Source organism: Hesperophylax consimilis, chromosome 21 (assembly GCF_061612785.1).
Source record: "Hesperophylax consimilis isolate HC1 chromosome 21, BYU_Hcon_1.0, whole genome shotgun sequence".
NCBI classification, from domain to species: Eukaryota; Metazoa; Arthropoda; class Insecta; order Trichoptera; family Limnephilidae; genus Hesperophylax; species Hesperophylax consimilis.
In genome coordinates, this window is record NC_142856.1 from 25,830,139 (window position 1) to 25,847,294 (window position 17,156).

At 35.0% G+C, this 17,156-nt stretch overlaps 1 protein-coding gene across 1 annotated transcript; it reads right to left on the bottom strand.

The window, feature by feature from the left end:
- Positions 1 to 2,189: 2,189 nt before the first annotated feature.
- Positions 2,190 to 17,058, bottom strand: LOC149413798 (RNA-binding protein 28). The gene is made up of 11 exons (XM_089644808.1): positions 16,911 to 17,058; positions 16,448 to 16,792; positions 15,553 to 15,717; positions 8,557 to 8,889; positions 6,928 to 7,143; positions 6,619 to 6,790; positions 6,241 to 6,418; positions 5,531 to 5,702; positions 4,086 to 4,359; positions 3,384 to 3,483; positions 2,190 to 2,917 (listed from the first exon to the last, which is right to left on the bottom strand). The coding sequence occupies exons 1-11, from the start codon at positions 16,918 to 16,920 to the stop codon at positions 2,243 to 2,245; spliced, it is 2,640 nt and encodes an 879-aa protein (XP_089500934.1). The 5' UTR covers positions 16,921 to 17,058; the 3' UTR covers positions 2,190 to 2,242.
- Between the last annotated feature and the right edge of the window lie 98 nt (positions 17,059 to 17,156).

Below are 17,156 nucleotides of genomic sequence, written 5' to 3' on the forward strand. Positions count from 1 at the left end.
TGAGTTGTTATTGCATTCAGTTCCTCATTTAAAACATGATTTATTTCGCCACAACAAAAGGAAGAAAAAATTACATAATTAAAGGTTGTTTCATAAAAATTCTCCAGTCTTTTAAATAAAAGAACACTCTGAGCTCACGGCTCCCGTTCAATTGCGTTAACTCTGAGCCGTACGAAAATATTGAGCTGGTATCGTGGCTTCCGCTCTTAATAAAATGAGTCATGACCCATGGCTACTATATAACCTAGTTTTTGTTTCACTTCATGACTTTTTAAAGGTGTGTTGAGTTGTGCGGTTAGCGTTAGTAAGTTCGGCATTTCTCCTTTAAAGTGAAGTTACAATATAGCAGAGGAGGGTGGAATTAATGCAAGAAAATAATCTCTCATGCACTTAATTTTTTTTATGTATCGCACTACAAGACACAAACGTTTCACTATATGTACAGGGTGCGCCAGAGAAACTTACTTATTTGAAAGTTCAATAAAAACAAAAGCACTGTAGTTATTGTTGTAATTCTTTTTTTATTTGAAAATGCAATGTACCAAGTTTTTTTTCATACTGTCTTAAAAATTACATCTTTTAAATGGCGACCCTCATCGCGCATACACTGGTTAAGTCGTTTTTTGAAGTTCTCGTCCACTCTTCTCAGCATATCAATCGGAATATTGGCAATAGCATCGCGAATGTTGTTCTTCAGGTGATCTATGGTCCGTGGTCGATCGACATAAACAAGGGATTTCAAATAACCCCATAAAAAAAATCTCATGGAGTCAAATCCGGAGAGCGCGCCGGCCATGGGAGATCGCCTCGGAGAGAGATGAGGCGGTTGGGGAAATGTTGTCGCAGCAAATTCATGCCCGCTGCTCTCTAGACCACAGCATAATGGCAACTGACGAGAATGGGAAACAAACTTGGGGACGTCTTCCTCCAGATGCGCCCCCTCCCGCCCCTCTACCTGCCCAACTCAACGGTCGAGAATTTTTTCAAATAAGTAAGTTTCTCTGGCGCACCCTGTACCTCTGTCCGTGAATTTATCGATAATCAGTGGAAATTTTAATTGCTACAAATCTTCACACCGGTGACATTCCTATGGCCCGAGTCTCAGTGCGGAACACTGGATCTCCACGGCAATTTTTGAATCCATAAAAATTATATCAATAAAACTTTTTAACAACCTTCCAAAAGCCATAAAGGAATATATGAAAAAAAGTATTATTGTATACTAACCAAGATTATTTTTGCTTACTTTTATATCTTTAACTCTTTTTACTGTACTTTCGCTTGTGCCTCGTGTTACCATATTGTGAAATGTATTCTTTCCTACTAGGTAAATATTTGTATAGATCAACATAAATAATATGATCAAGTCAGAAAATTACCTGCAAAAGAACAGTTTCCGATAAATGAAACTGTCAATAAGTGGGTTGATTTTTGACAAACAGAGCGGTTTAAGAACCCCATGATTGGTAATGATTTTCACAAGCAGTTTTAATATAAATGGTAAGTTGGATATAGGCCTGTAATTATTTGTATATCAAGTTTTGTTTTTTTAGGATCGGGAGTAATAATTGATTTAAGTGTGCCCAGTACAAGTGAATTTGCTAGTGACTTTTGGATAATTGCGATAATTACAGGCGCTATATCCAAAGATATTTTTATAAGAGCCATGTGGAAGTGGGGTCTTGATAAGACTTCACAGTACATGTAACATCTTTCATTACTGCTGCAAAAGAAGTGAAGTCACCAGATAGCGGTCTTAGTGCTGTCACAGAAGGTGATCCTATATGTTGCGAGGCTATCCTCTCCGAGAGAGGAATCAACCTTGATGTCGCTCTCTCCAAAGTCTTTATAAGTTGACAAATTTTTTGAGGCTCCTTTTCCGATTCAATTTGCTTGCACCAAATGTTTGATTATGTCTGTGTAATCTCTTCCTTGTACACTTTTTGTTTGGCAGTCTACAGTTGCCAATTGCTGTCGGAATTCATCTTTATATCCTCTTCAATTTCCGCATTTCCCTCTTCTTCTGCAGATATTCAGCCACAAACCCTTTGCGGCAGACCTTATCTGCGAAAAGAGCATTTTTAGGCGTAGCATATAAAACCTTTATCAATGTGACCGTCATAGTCCCCCTGAGAATGACAAAAATGTTTACAGGCAGCAGTCAATAAATAAGTAGAAAAAAACTGGTAAAATTAAAAATTATTTTAATAAAAAAATTTATCATGTCACAGTCAAAAAGGAATTAATCAGCTTTCGAATACCATTTAGATTTAACTTTCATGGAATCAGTTCCCGGCACTAGCTTGCTTTTGTATTTATTGACTAGGTCTGTGAAGCTCTTCTCATCCTTAATTTGTGTGTTTTGTCTAAACTTGGTGTTCTTGTTTGTGTTCTGCTTCTGTTTGGGTTGCCTTATCTTCTCTCTAGTTCTGATGTCCTGGGCTCGTTTACCGGCCTTTTGCTTCTTCTTCTCACTTTTGACGTTGTCTCTGTGGGCGGCGGCTTCATTTCGAAGCTTGAAATTACTCCTCATCCGCGTCTGGCCGCGTTTTCCCGTTTCTCCCGAATAATCTCCCCCGTGAGATTCTTTTCCGTCTCTGTTATTCTTATTGGCTTGTGGGTTTTGGCCTTTTTTAGGATTTTCCGTGTTCCATTTCTTGTCGTCGAATTTGCTCTTCTTATGTGGTAGCACAGCGTCGACCTGTGGTTCATTGTTTTTTCGTTTCCTAGCTCCGTTAGCCTCAACTTTGTTGTTATTTGATTTACTCTTGTTAAACTTGTTATTTTGTCCGTCATTATTACTGTCGGTGGGTTGATAAGATTTACTTAAAGGATTCTTGACTTTCGATTTTTCTAATCTCTTCTTTCTTGCGTTTATTACCCCTTTGTCTTCAACGGAAAAAGATACAATTGGTCTCTGAAATAAAATAAAAACAAATTATAAGATCAGGGAAGCAGCCAATAATATATGTACCACTTTTTCAAAATGTGAAACTGCACAAGAGTGACAACTACTCCCAACCATCTAGAGCCAGTAAGACTGGCATCCCCAATTGGGGTATGTTGTGAGGCTGAAGGTAGTGGAAAAGGGAAGGAGGGGAAGAGAAAGGTGGGGAAGTACCTGGATATTCAGATCTGGCACCAAACATGGCCAAAGCCACTTCAAGCAACGTTCAAGAATGATACTGAGAGTATAGTCCACTCTGGAACATGCCTCAAATATACTATATATTATTTTAAATGAGCAATTTGTGAAATAACACAAATTAATCGAATAAAATTTACTTGCACACGCCGGAATTTGAACCAGCGACCTTCAGCTCACTAGTCGAGAGCCTTACCCCTCGACCACTTATTTGATTCTATTTGATCATAATACTTACATTATTCTTATCAAATAATGAGGGATTATTGTTCATTCTTCTAAGGCAGGCCAGAGCATCTTCGTGTTTGGTGAACATTACAAATCCATAACCCTTTGACCTGAAACAGTCAAATTATTGTGGCATAAGTAAAATGACATCAATATTAATTTATCATAATAAAGGATTAGTATTCTCTTCCCTATTCAAAATTTACCAAAATATCTGTAATTTATTAATTTCAACTTCTTCAATAATCGCAAATTCAACAGTAAAAATGCAGAAATGAAACTTTAAACAGCTCTACTGCAAAAATACAAATTTGTACATCCGACATTGTTCTTCAGGACTGTCGAAATATTTGAATACATGGTGAGATATCTTTTTTCTATAAAAAATATGTGTAAAATGATGCATGAATGTGAATGACATATGTAAGGAGTATATGCCCAGACAGAGTTGTATGGCAGGCAGTTGTATGGTATTAAGTAAACATTGAATACTCTAACGTGAGCTACATTTAGCATATTTAGTTTCTGCTTTTGACACAATTTGTAAAATTTTATATTATTTATATTTTATGCCAGTAAGATAGGGTAGGCAGTGCTTATATGTCCATATGGAATGTACGCCTCATGCATGTAGGTGAAATTAAGGAAACTGCAAAAACTTCTGAAATGGTGTGATGGTTAGGTTATATATAAATATATCTGTTTTACTTACATGTGTTTTCCTTGAGCATCCAACGGACCCTTCAGATGTTTCATGACCCTGCACTCTTTCAGGCAGTACGGCTTCACGTTTGCCATCTCCAGGCAGACCCTTCTCAGGTCCTCGTCGGCAAAGTGTGGGGGGACATTGTGTATGGTGAGTCGGTATCTCGATATGAATCTGTTCAGGTTTCTGAGCATCTGCGACTTGTTCTGCTCCAGAGACAGTCGCTTGCCCATATCGGAGGCTGATACTCCAATAGCTGCTTTACTGTTTGCCAGGATTACTGAAATGGAAAATATCATTAAATTAGGAAACAGAAGAACTTATTGGATACCAGGTTACCTAGCATGAACACATCGATAAAGATTTTATCAAAAATGTCGGTTAATAAATTAATCACTCAGTGATTATGACATGTGGCAAATTTGCAAAAACGTTTTGAGCGATCGCTTGTCATAATAAACAATATATATATTGGTTATATATAAATTTGTTTAACCTCGAGTGGTTAAACAAATTTAGTTGAAGTGAACTCCTTTTTGTTCGCTGACGATTTGCGGCCACGATTGGGAGTGTTAACAAATAACCAGTATTGTCAGTAAAACATTTATCAATGTGCTTCTGCTAGGTGCCCAGAAGTAATTAGGAGACAGTTAAGTTCCAGGAAGACATGGCATGATCAAGTGAAGGTCATTTAAAGAGTTGGTAATAACAGAATAGTATAATAACTGTTTAATATTGAAACAACTTTGGGATTATTCCATATCCCAAGGTCCCCCGTCTAAAATATTGTCATATCCCTTGTTTGTCTCTTTCCTGCAAAACCTACGACAAGAAAGAAGAAGGAAAAGAGTTCAAAATAAACTACATACTCGGTAGTGAAATGACAAATGTTTAACATTCGTAATATTGTCGTTAAAATTATTATTGAATTAAAAATAATTATGTCGTTAGACATACATTTAAAATCTAAGAACTTAAAATGTGACACATGTGGAGTGATCTTCACAAGAAGAAAGCAGCAACAAATAAAGGTAAGGCTTTATCCCTCTCTCTTCTACTCTAAATCTTCAAACATTGTGTTTAAACAGCCACTTGTGCATAAACAATAACTTAATACAATAACTAAGTACGTGAAGAGGTTGTTTTATTTCACATTTGCGGTATTGCATTCAGAATGACGATATAATATATACTTTAAACAAATTTGGTTTTTATGAGATAATCTATGGAAAACGCTAATAAGATTTACATTTCTTGATTGGTCATGGAAGAGAGAGCATAGTACCAAAGGGGGAAAGGAAACAAAATGTATATTATGTATCACTACTCCGATTTGTCAGGTTTGTGAAGAATGTAGGAGTTTTTCCAAATACATAATTGAGTACCGAGAAATTTTGTGCAAATATTTCAGCACCCAGGAGATAAAAAACAAGAAATAAAAGAATGCAAACCTCCTTCTTTGATGAGGTATAAACTTCTGGAGTCCTTGGGCTGTTTCTTGGTCTTGCTGTTCTTCCCCTTGATGCGGTCTCGGAACATGGCGGGAAGAACTTCCAAGAGCTGCCCGTCCAGGCTCAGCTTCTCCGGACCAGAGCTTAGGAATATATCGGCATCTTCCTTGTTCTGTGACCAACCAAAAAATATGTTAAGGCGATGCACCTCGGCATGTAACACTCAGATGCAGATGGTGATAAGATTTGAAATTCCAACTTAACACCAACCTTCTGTTTTGATTTGTGAACAAGAACAAACATCGCCTAAATGCATGTTTTACTTTATTTGTGCATTGCGTACATTACGCGCATTGCATCTATGCATTAGAGATGGCAATCGGTCGGTTAATGATGCTCAGACTGCCCTCCTTTGCACAGAATCAAGTAGGTTTATCAAGTATTGCGAGGCCTCAGTCCAGAGGTGGCTTCCAAATTCAATTGTTGGGCATACTTGAGATTTGTATAGGGTTAGCAGCTGGTTACTATTGGAGAATCTACTAGCCCTATACAAGAAGCCCAGTTTCTTGTGCGCCAGATTTACCTGGGCTTTTATACAGCCCCGATAATTGAGCCTGTCTGATGTACTTACTCCAAGCATTTTAATAGAGTCTTTATACAATGAATGAATGTGAGTGTTGGTAAAAAAAAATACAAGTAAAATGTCATACCTGGAATCTGACAAAAGCTGTGCCCTTGGAATGCTCCGTCAACCTATCCACACAAACGAGGGAGTAGTTGACTTCCCCAAACTGTTCAACATATTCCCGCAGCTCCTCATTTCCCACACTGAAGGGAACATTCTTCAGGAAGATTGTTCTGCCGTCCTCAGCATCATTTGCAGAAACTCTGAAAATTTTAAGATACAAACATCAATTTATAAAAAAAAAATTTCAAAATTAATGTCAATATTTTTTTTTTAAATAGTGAGACAAACTAACAGACTGATAAAAAATGACCGCTGTTGTGCACCCAACAGACAATCCAATTCTAAGTTCAGATATTATGCTTTATTTAATAAAAAAAGAAACTGTGAACACAAAACTCACTTTAACTTGCTAGGATCGGTTTCTTTGAATTTTGAAGTACCATGTTTACCATCCTCATCATCGTCATCATCTTCATCACCATCATCGTCTTCATCATCGTCATCTTCATCGTCTTCATCGCCATCGACATCGCTTTCTTCGTCTTCATCGCTGCCGTATTTAGCTTTATCATCTGGAAGAATTAAAAATTAAATTTAAATTCATGAAGAAACAATAAAAATAAAAAAAAATTACAAGTTTCCTTGCGTTAAATCAAAATAAATATTATGTATTTCTTAGTTTTTCATTAACATCAAAAAAATTTCTTACCGTCTTCATCATCGTCGTCAATATCTGATTCCTCCTTGATGGAAGCATCATCATCGTCGCTCTCCACCTTGATGTCAGACTTGTCCAGGTCTTCATCGTCTGATTCCGGCTCCGACTTTACATCATTCTTCAGGTATTCTTCTTCATCCTTCTGCTGCGTGATGTGGGACATGTACTTATTCTTGGCTATGGCCCAATCCACGTGGATTGGCCGGCCTAAAACACAATGGTTAACTTAACATTTGCAACAGTCTCAACTGTTCGGAGCTAAAAAATTTACGGCATCCCCCATTTTGGGGATTGTCGTTAGTTTGAAGGAAGTGGACTAGGGAAAAAGAAGGGTGCGTTCGGAATAGTCAATTCGAATTTTACATGGTTTTGGATTTAACACGGTCAACAAAGTATAATACATAAGCAAGAAATCTCTATCGATTATTCCTCAAATAATCATTTTCTGGCATGTGTCGTTTATTTCTTCCAGCACAAAATTAATTACATAAAAAATTTGTAAAAATATATTGCATCAATCGTTCCTCTGTGCATCGTTTTACTGCATTCATTGTTTTTGCACGCAGTTTTTGCACTATTTTACTCAATCGATCGCTGCCGTTGGCCGAATCTGACATTAGTAATTAGATATGCAAACACAGCAATGGCGTGCAGCCATATGGTGAAAAAAGTGCGTATTCTTAACACGCTTCGGCCGGGAAAGGTAGTTCTACCTGTTTGATCGATTGATGCTTAAGGCCAGGAAGGGTAGTTCTACCTTTTGCGCCGGCCTCTTTTCAATGGCAGAAAAGACGGAATTATTCAATGTTTTAACATGAATATTATATACCAATCTCTTTGTAGTACCTACTATATTTCCCTACTATATGTATATAATTATCGAATCGTAATGCAAGGCTTCTTTTTATATTTATCTTCGTGTCTATAATAAAAATAATAAAAATTTCTACGTTTCTAACTCAACAAACACAAGCTATAAAAGTACTGAATGAAAATCGAATATTATTTGAAATGCAACTCAATTAACCTTTTAATATGTTTATTACGGTCTGCCTATCGGTATTTGCCCATACCTGCTTTCTTTAAATACGCCCGACATCTCTCTCTCGCTCGCACATAGGAGTTGATTGGGTGCGGAACAGAGATAGAGATTCGAATCGGGTTTCACGGTCATAAAAACCCTCATTCCAGGAATCGAATTATTACAATACAAAAGTATGTTATCTAAATAATATACTATCATTTTATTGAAATACTGATATATACGAAAGGCACGAAGATAAATATAAAAAGAAGACTTGCATTATGTACATATAGTTGGGACCTTCACAAAGAGATTGGTATATAATATTCATGTAAAAACATTGAATAATCCTGCGTTTTATGCCATTGAAATGAGGCCGGCGCAAAAGGTAGAACTACCCTTCCCGGCGTTAAGCATCAATCGACCGAACGGGTAGAACTACCTTTCCCGCCCGAAGTGTGTTAATATTATAGGTTATTTGACTAAAGTAACCGCTCTACCACGGAAGTCTATAAAGATTTATTGGTGTATCTGTTAGAATGTCAGGAAGAGATCTTCATGTCAAGAGTAGAAAGAAAATAAAATAATATAATTACCCAGGTACGGTTTTGCATTTGTGTTCAAAATGGCTTTGGTTGCGGACAACACATTTTTAAACTGTACAAAACCACAACCCACAAGATCCCCATTGGGTTTCTTCAATAACGTTGCTTCCAGAACCTCTCCGTAAGGTGCAAAATGCTTCGTCAATGATTCCGGAGTTGCTTTGAAAGAGATATTACGAATAATCAATCTAGCTTTTTTGATGACTCTGGGATCCTCAGGATTTTCACTTTCTTCTGGTTGTTTCGGATTTTGGTTTTGATTTTTATATCTTCCTTTGACTTCTGGCTCCTTTTCTGGGAATTTGTTTTTCGGGCCTTTGATTTCTGAAAGCAATAAAAAATATTGATTCTTAATGAAAAGATAAATAAATATATAATAATACATAAAAGCACAATACTTGTTATACCGGTATTTCAATAGAAGATGCTCTGAGGATTTAAAAAAATTATTTTTTACAAAAACCTAGCTCTACACTCTGCACATTGCAGTGCACCTGAAGGTAGTCACGATTTCACTGAACTGCTATTGTAGTTGGTCGGATCCTAAGGGTTAAGGCCAACACGAAGACAATACCATATTTGATGAAGTGACATTTTATTTTTTGTGTTTAACAAACACAGTAGAAGTAATATCCAAAGGCAAAATGACTATATAAGGTTGAAACTGCAATTGCAGTGCTTCGTGACGTGTGTGGACACAATTCTTCAACACTGCAATTGCAGTGCTCCAGCTCCTCTAAGGGTTAAATGAACAAAATTTTGCTTTGCATTTAAGTTTCATTTTAAAAATTTAACTGATTTTGTGAAGAATTCAGACAAGCGATAAAGTACTTACTTATAATATAATATTTTATTATTATTTTTTAATGATAAACTAATGTTTATAAGACAAAGTTTTATGCATAGCATAAAGGATAACAAATAATTATAAGCAATAATTAATCGCCTTAAATATTGATACAAATTGAAAATATCTCGACGCCATCTAGTGAGAAATTTAGCACTAACAAAGCCTTTCCTACAAAAAAAAAGTTGGTTGTTTACAGGTGAAAAAAATATAATAAGCAGTAATTGTTGATTGAGGTACTAGTACATATTGAATCATTTGGCGGGTTGGAAATAAGCTGACATAGCTCAGTGGTTTCAGAGCACCTGACCGGACATCAGAAGGCACGAGTTCAATTCCCGTTGGCGGCATTTATTTTTACTCGGGAGTTTTTTTTTTAAATTTGTGTTGATATTTCAGGCAACTAATTATTGCTTATTATTATTTATAGTATTTTTAATAGAAAATTAATTTTATTGTCAAGTTATTAATTCAGATTATCTCATGATTTTTCACTTGGGTCTGCACTTACTAGTCAAAATTAAGATTCAACTCCCTTTAAATAATATTTTTTCTTATGAACAAAAAAAATTACAATTAATTTTTGTTACAAAAATGTTCCATGACAAATAAATAAACACAAACATCCCCTTCCATATAAACATGGTGTAAATAAAACATTTAATCACAGTCTCAGGTTGGAGCAGTGAAAAACTTGACTTAAACTTCATACACGGACGAGACAATATTGTGTTGTCCAGCTCCGGACCCGTTATCCCTGTGTGAACAGAAGTTTAGAGGACAGTACAATGAACAAAGACATTGTCCAAGAGATAGACGGGAAGGCTATCTCCGCAGGACAATGTCTTATCCCCACCAACGCGGCGTGTAAACGCACTTGGGCAAGACAGTAGGAGCTATCGAACCTCGTATTCCGGCTTAAAAATGTCGCATAAATGGAACAAAACAATACATCTTGGTATAGAAGAAGTAATTATCCATTTTCGTAACGGGGTCAATCCGCACCAAATCATCCAGAAAATTTTGGATTTGTCACCCACCATCTCAGATTTTGATGAAAGTTTAAATTTTTAATCCTTCCATATAGATAAGAAAATATACCAAATTTTACCTTCCTACCTCAACTCGTTTTTTTTTTATGGGCAGTTGAAGTTTGGGCAAAATAAGCGTTTTTACATATTCCGAGCACTCCGGAAGAGCTTGTACCTTCAATGAAAAAAAATTGTATCTTTGTCATTTATAGTGCAAATGCAATGAAAATTTTCAATATTATCAAGAAAACTATGCTGATTGCAGAAAAAAATAAATAAACCCTTTACATTTATCTACTTGACTTTAAAAAATTACCAAAAGTAATTTTTTAAGTAATTTTTGGGACGGAAAAGGTACTTTACAAAAAAGCAATATCTCGGGAAGGTACAGTGTTAATGAAGTAATTTTTTTTTTTATTCATATCTACAAATAGCATAGAATCACATACAAAAATAAAATTCATGGCATTTTACTTGCTTCAATAAATAAAATCCATTTTAAACTTTTTTCAAACTTTTTGTAATTTTTTTTTTATTCTTATCTACAATAAACATAGTACAACCTAAAAAAATAAAACTCCTGGTATTTTGTGTGCTTCACAGTGTAGAAACGTTTTTAAAATGAGAAATCTTAATCATACAGAATTGTTCCAAGTTTTTTAAAATCTAGATACTGTATTTGCAAATAAAAAAAGTCAAACTTATTCGGTCCTTTACAACATGCTGGTAAGCTTGCAATGTAAGCTTAAGGCACCAACAAAATAATGTACCTTGTTCCTTACCCTGAATGCATACACCATAGCAATATTTTATAACAAGATCAACTTTTTAACTCTTTTCAATACAAAGTTAACTCTTTAAAAAACAAATACAATAAAAATAAAACAGGCAATGTAGGATTAGGTTAAATGAAAGTACATTACAATAATATTGTTTACAAATAAATGTTCAAGTTCATTTTTTACTTTTATTCTTGATCTGACCCATAAGATGGTTGAACTTTTGATCAGCATGATGAACGTCTTTTTCAAGAAAGTAGTAAGCTCTTCCTGAACCTTTTGTTGTGGGAGGGTCAACGATATTAAAAATATTTTGTAGTGGAACAAAACAAATATCTTCTTTTTGATGTGGCCAGTAAAAGGATGGAGCTGGGCCAAAAGGATGCATAAACTTGATTGATACATCACACTCGTCTTCATCTTTGGAAACCACAAGTCCAAAAAACCAATGGTTGTCATATACGCAAGCTACATAAGAGTTTGTACAAATTTGTACCATACTTAGTTGCTCAGAGCGATTTCGTTCCCCACTGAAGTTAAAAATCAAAGCATAATCTGAATCTGAACTTATCCTTTTTGTGCCAACTTCATTTTCAGACAGAGGAACAAAGCAGTGGAAACCTCGAGTGCCTGGTATTGTTTTAGCTTGTGAAAAACGCTGCTGTAATTGTTGCCTGCAAGTGAATAAGCTTTCTTTTCTCAGCAAGTAAAAATATATATTTTCTACTCTCGACTGACAAAACTTAAAAGTTTTGTCTACAGTTGTGATAGTGTTGCCAGGGCCAAGTTGCAAACTTTCTCTAGTTAGAAGACGTTTTACTGTTCCACCTATTCCATCACAGGGAGATTTCCCATGACTCGTAGCAAAAAACGACCAACATGCTTTCAAGTTGAAGTCTTTTTGATGGTGACACAGATTTAAAAAGTTTTTGCAGTTTTTATATTGCGCTGCGCAACCATCAGTAAAATAATGAACACTTTGAATTTGGGGAAATTTTTGATTTAAAAATTGAGCAACAATTTTTTGAGTTTCGTAAACGAAACTTATGTAGCGGTACGCCACTACTTCATTTGAACGGAATTCCAGAAGTTTCGATATTTTCCAAACAAGATTCTTGGATGTTCTTTTATTATTTTTCATTTTTGTTTGGCAAATTATACATAGCAACCAAATTGTTCTAGAAGCTTTAACTTATAAAAGCGGCAGCGTGAAGGAACTCGCTAGTATTCCGTCTCCAAACCGCCAGTCTAGTTGACCTAAATATCGCTAGCATTTTATTGTGAATAATAAACTAGATTTTTATATTGTACACTAAGATAACTACACTTACATCATGTTCCAAGTCATCTGAAATTACACACAAGCTTGACACTGTGAGATCTTTGCCAGGCTCTTCACAAGTGTAAATTACCACTGGGTGGAGTGAACAACTGTCTTGCGTCCAGTGGTAACCCTGGACTTTATTCTGGATAACATAGGAGAAGTTTTCACTGAAGTCTAACACAACAGCTTCATTTATCTGAAGCTGTGCTTTTAGGGACTCTTTGAGATATTTTGATTGAGACTTTGTTATAAAAGAATGAGGAAGAAGTTTTACAAGACTCTTCACAAGATGTTCTACATATTCATGAAAGGGAACTGTAACTGAAACCTGCTGTGTTCTATCAGTAGTTACCCATGCACTGTATGTAATTTCATCTTCTTGGTCCCATTCTTCAAATTTTTCTAACAAATGTTTCTTAAGATTTTCACTAGATGTTGAACACTTATCGCAATGTCGAAGCATACAGTCTCTATTGTTCTTTGAGCACACTAAGTAGTCCATTAAATCATTGTACGTTTCTTCACTGTCACAAGCATTAAGAAGCAACACTACATTTTGATGAATTGCACAAACGCAGACAGAATGAGAGCCTGGAGAACCTACTGGCACACACCATTTGGGACGCAACCAACAAAATTTCGAAATCCCAATTTTTGAAGCAGGGTATTCAAACTTGAAGGTAGCATAAAGTTCATTCAGGTTACAAAGCAATAGTCTTTTTTGTTCATAAACATTTTTGGTTATGCTAACTTTATCTTTTTTCCCTGGCATAACACGAGAAAATTCATCGTTTTGGTAGAAATTTTTAACCAAAGTAACTGTTCCTTGGTCTAATGGTTTTCCTTTTTTTGGATCAGGTAAAGCAATGATACCATTTTCATTTAGTAGCTCTCGTGCTTTACGAACTGAGTATTCACCAACACTGAATTCTTCAGCAACCTTTTTTCTACTCCACGAAGTTGGAGCGAGAGTTAGAAGCTGAATTCTCTCACGGCGTGTAACTTGTGTTTCCAATTTTTTTTTAACCAACTCAACAAGCCTGTCCATGTCATTAGCTTTTTCTTGAATACATCTTGGTATTTTTGCATCACATTTTACTGGGGAAAATTCTTTTTCTAAAACTTTACTTACTTTTTTCTTTAAGGTTGAACAAGCAGAATCTAACTTCCGTTTAGCGTAACTAGACTTACTGTGGGATGGTATTACATGTAGTTTAAATGGAGATTCTCCAATGTCAGTTAAAGAAGTGTCGATTTCTTGTAAAAAAATTTCTTTGTTTAAAACATTTTCAACTTCACTTATGTCTTCTTGAAAAGTGTTAAGCTCTTCAATTTCATTGTTAAGGTTTTGGCTCTTACTAATTTTTGCTCTGCATGCATTACAAATTTTTTGTCCAGGGATTGCTTTATTAGTTACTTTTAGAATGGTATTAATGTTCTCTGAAAATTCCAAGGATACTGTTCTTAAAGTTTTTGTAATTTTCCTTTTGTGGCTTTGGAACGGGTCAAAACAAGCTTTTTGAAATGTTTCATATTTATTTAAGTTAAATATTCTGTGGTGCTCACAAATGTTGAAAACCAAGTCTGTAGATACAAAACTTCTTTGTTGAATAAGCTTTTTTTCAAATTCACTTAACAAATCCACACTCGTTAATTTCTCTGACTTAGTATAATTTTTTTTGTGACATTCAGTACCATTATGTTGTCCCACACTACATTTAACTAAACTTGTTTCGATTAGAGACATTTTAACAACGTACACCATAACATGAAACAACTACTGTATTTATATAGATGATCACTGCTTTGAAGCTGACTCAGAACTAAGCATGTCAGAGGAAACAAAGCATGTAGTATCCTGCAAACTTAGTGATGAGACAGATAGTAATTTTCATGTTCTGTCTTGTTCTTGTTGCAGATACATCATTTCCATGTAGTGACTTGTCTCTAGGACTGTTTCTTTGATATTAGTCCATTCATTCAACCTATATTACTAGCTATATACCTAAACTATAACTTGCCCAATTACAAACTAAAAATAGATATAAAAAAAATCACAAAAAGTTTGAAAAAAGTTTAAAATGGATTTTATTTATTTTTGTATCTAGATTTAAAAAAACCTAGAACAATTCTGTATGATAAAGATTTCTTATTTTAAAAACGTTTCTACACTGTGAAGCACACAAAATACCAGGAGTTTTATTTTTTTAGGTTGTACTATGTTTATTGTAGATAAGAATAAAAAAAAATTACAAAAAGTTTGAAAAAAGTTTAAAATGGATTTTATTTATTGAAGCAAGTAAAATGCCATGAATTTTATTTTTGTATGTGATTCTATGCTATTTGTAGATATGAATAAAAAAAAAAATTACTTCATTAACACTGTGCCTTCCCGAGATATTGCTTTTTTGTAAAGTACCTTTTCCGTCCCAAAAATTACTTAAAAAATTACTTTTGGTAATTTTTTAAAGTCAAGTAGATAAATGTAAAGGGTTTATTTATTTTTTTCTGCAATCAGCATAGTTTTCTTGATAATATTGAAAATTTTCATTGCATTTGCACTATAAATGACAAAGATACAATTTTTTTTCATTGAAGGTACAAGCTCTTCCGGAGTGCTCGGAATATGTAAAAACGCTTATTTTGCCCAAACTTCAACTGCCCATAAAAAAAAAACGAGTTGAGGTAGGAAGGTAAAATTTGGTATATTTTCTTATCTATATGGAAGGATTAAAAATTTAAACTTTCATCAAAATCTGAGATGGTGGGTGACATGGCCTGGATGATTTGGTGCGGATTGACCCAACGTTCTGCGTTTGAAATACGGTCCACTCGTTCCATTGCCCCCTTGTTGAGACATGCGCGGTCGAGGCTATTAACGGAGCTGGGACAGGACAATATTGTAATGTCTTCTGTATCGTCCTCGTGTGAACTTGGCATTAGTACCACGATACCAATATTAAATTGGCATAGAAGAATCTAATTAAAAGCGGAAAATATACAAACTTTTGTGATTATTTTCTTCTTCTAATTTGATGGTATCATCTTCCCCGCCAGACTCTGGTTCTGATTTGATTTCCTCCGCAGCCTCCTTGGCTCCCCCTTTGGCCTCGTATCCTGGAGGCACAAATTGGTGCTTGGGGACGGCCCACTCTACTTGAATCTGCCTGCCTGGTGAAGAAAAGAGACAACTGGAGCGGTTAAATTTTAATTTCGTTAAAAAAACGACAAACCTTTTTGGGTTACGAATAACCTGTAATAATTGAATTCCTCCAACTACCATCATAACAAGCAAAAAAATTTGGCAATTATTTACCTTACCACCACACCTTTAGGCACAGATTATGGAAATCACGTTTTGTTTCAACAATTACTAAAAGAAACATCTATTCACATGCACAAAATAGGTTATCAAGTTCTTTGTTTGTGTTAATTAAGTAATTTATGCATATTTAGGTTGAGACGAAACTTTCACTAATGACAATCTGTAAATCCAAAATGGCAGGAAAAGGGACGTTTTGAACTTTGAATAAAAATGGAATTTTAATGCTTTTTTTACAATCTCTCCTGATGTAAATAGTATTTACTTGTAGTAATTAAGTATACTTTCCGTAATCTGTGACTATTAAAAGTCCAGCAGTTAGATAAATACTTACCAAAATTTTGGTAAGTAATGATGGAGGATTTAGCTCGCAGAGGATTGAACCTGCAATGATTGGGTGGGAACCTGATGCTTTTATTACATTCATTCATTGATACATTCAGACATACACTGCGATACAAATACTTTCCAAATAATATTGTTTAGAGGTGACATTCAATTCACCCTTTTTTAATCTTTTTGAACTGATAATCATAAAGCGTAGGTTCCAATAATCAAATGATTTATGAGAATACTTACCTAAAAATGCCTGTGCATTCGTAGTTGCGACAGCTTGCTTGGCATTCTCCAAGTCCTCATACTGCACAAAACCACATCCAACCAAATCTCCGTTAGGCCTCTTCAGGAGTTTTACTTCGGCTATTTTTCCAAAGGATTCGAAGTGCTTCTTTAGAGTTTCTTCTGTAGTTTTGAAGGATAAGTTTCTTATACACAAACGAGCGTTTACGTCAAATGTTTGGGTTCGTTTCTTGGAAAATTTCTTATTGTTTGCTCCTGGTTTTTTTCCTTTAAATTTGAATGACTGCTTTCCGCCCTTATTGCCTCCTTTTTTAGGTCCGCCTTTTCCACCGCCACCGAAGTTTTCTGAAAGAGAAATTAAGTTAATAAGTTATGTTGAGTTTTGAAGTAGAAGTTAATTGAGTATTGTCTAAAAATTGAAGAACTCTACGCAAACAACAATGTATTAAAAGAAAATACTCACGTTTTCCCATTTTAGGATAACAGGATAGATTATAATTACGTTATTTACTTGTATTTATTGTAGTTTATTCAACAAATATAACCTATAATACAGTAATCACGTTTCAAAACATGCCAAAGAGACATGGGATATTTGACACAGAAAAAGTCACTTTTCTATATATATCTATGGCTTGCTTCGATCAAAATAAGCCCATTGTGCTGAAGAAAGTATCTACTTTAAAAAAAGGCTTATCTCTTCCCCTGG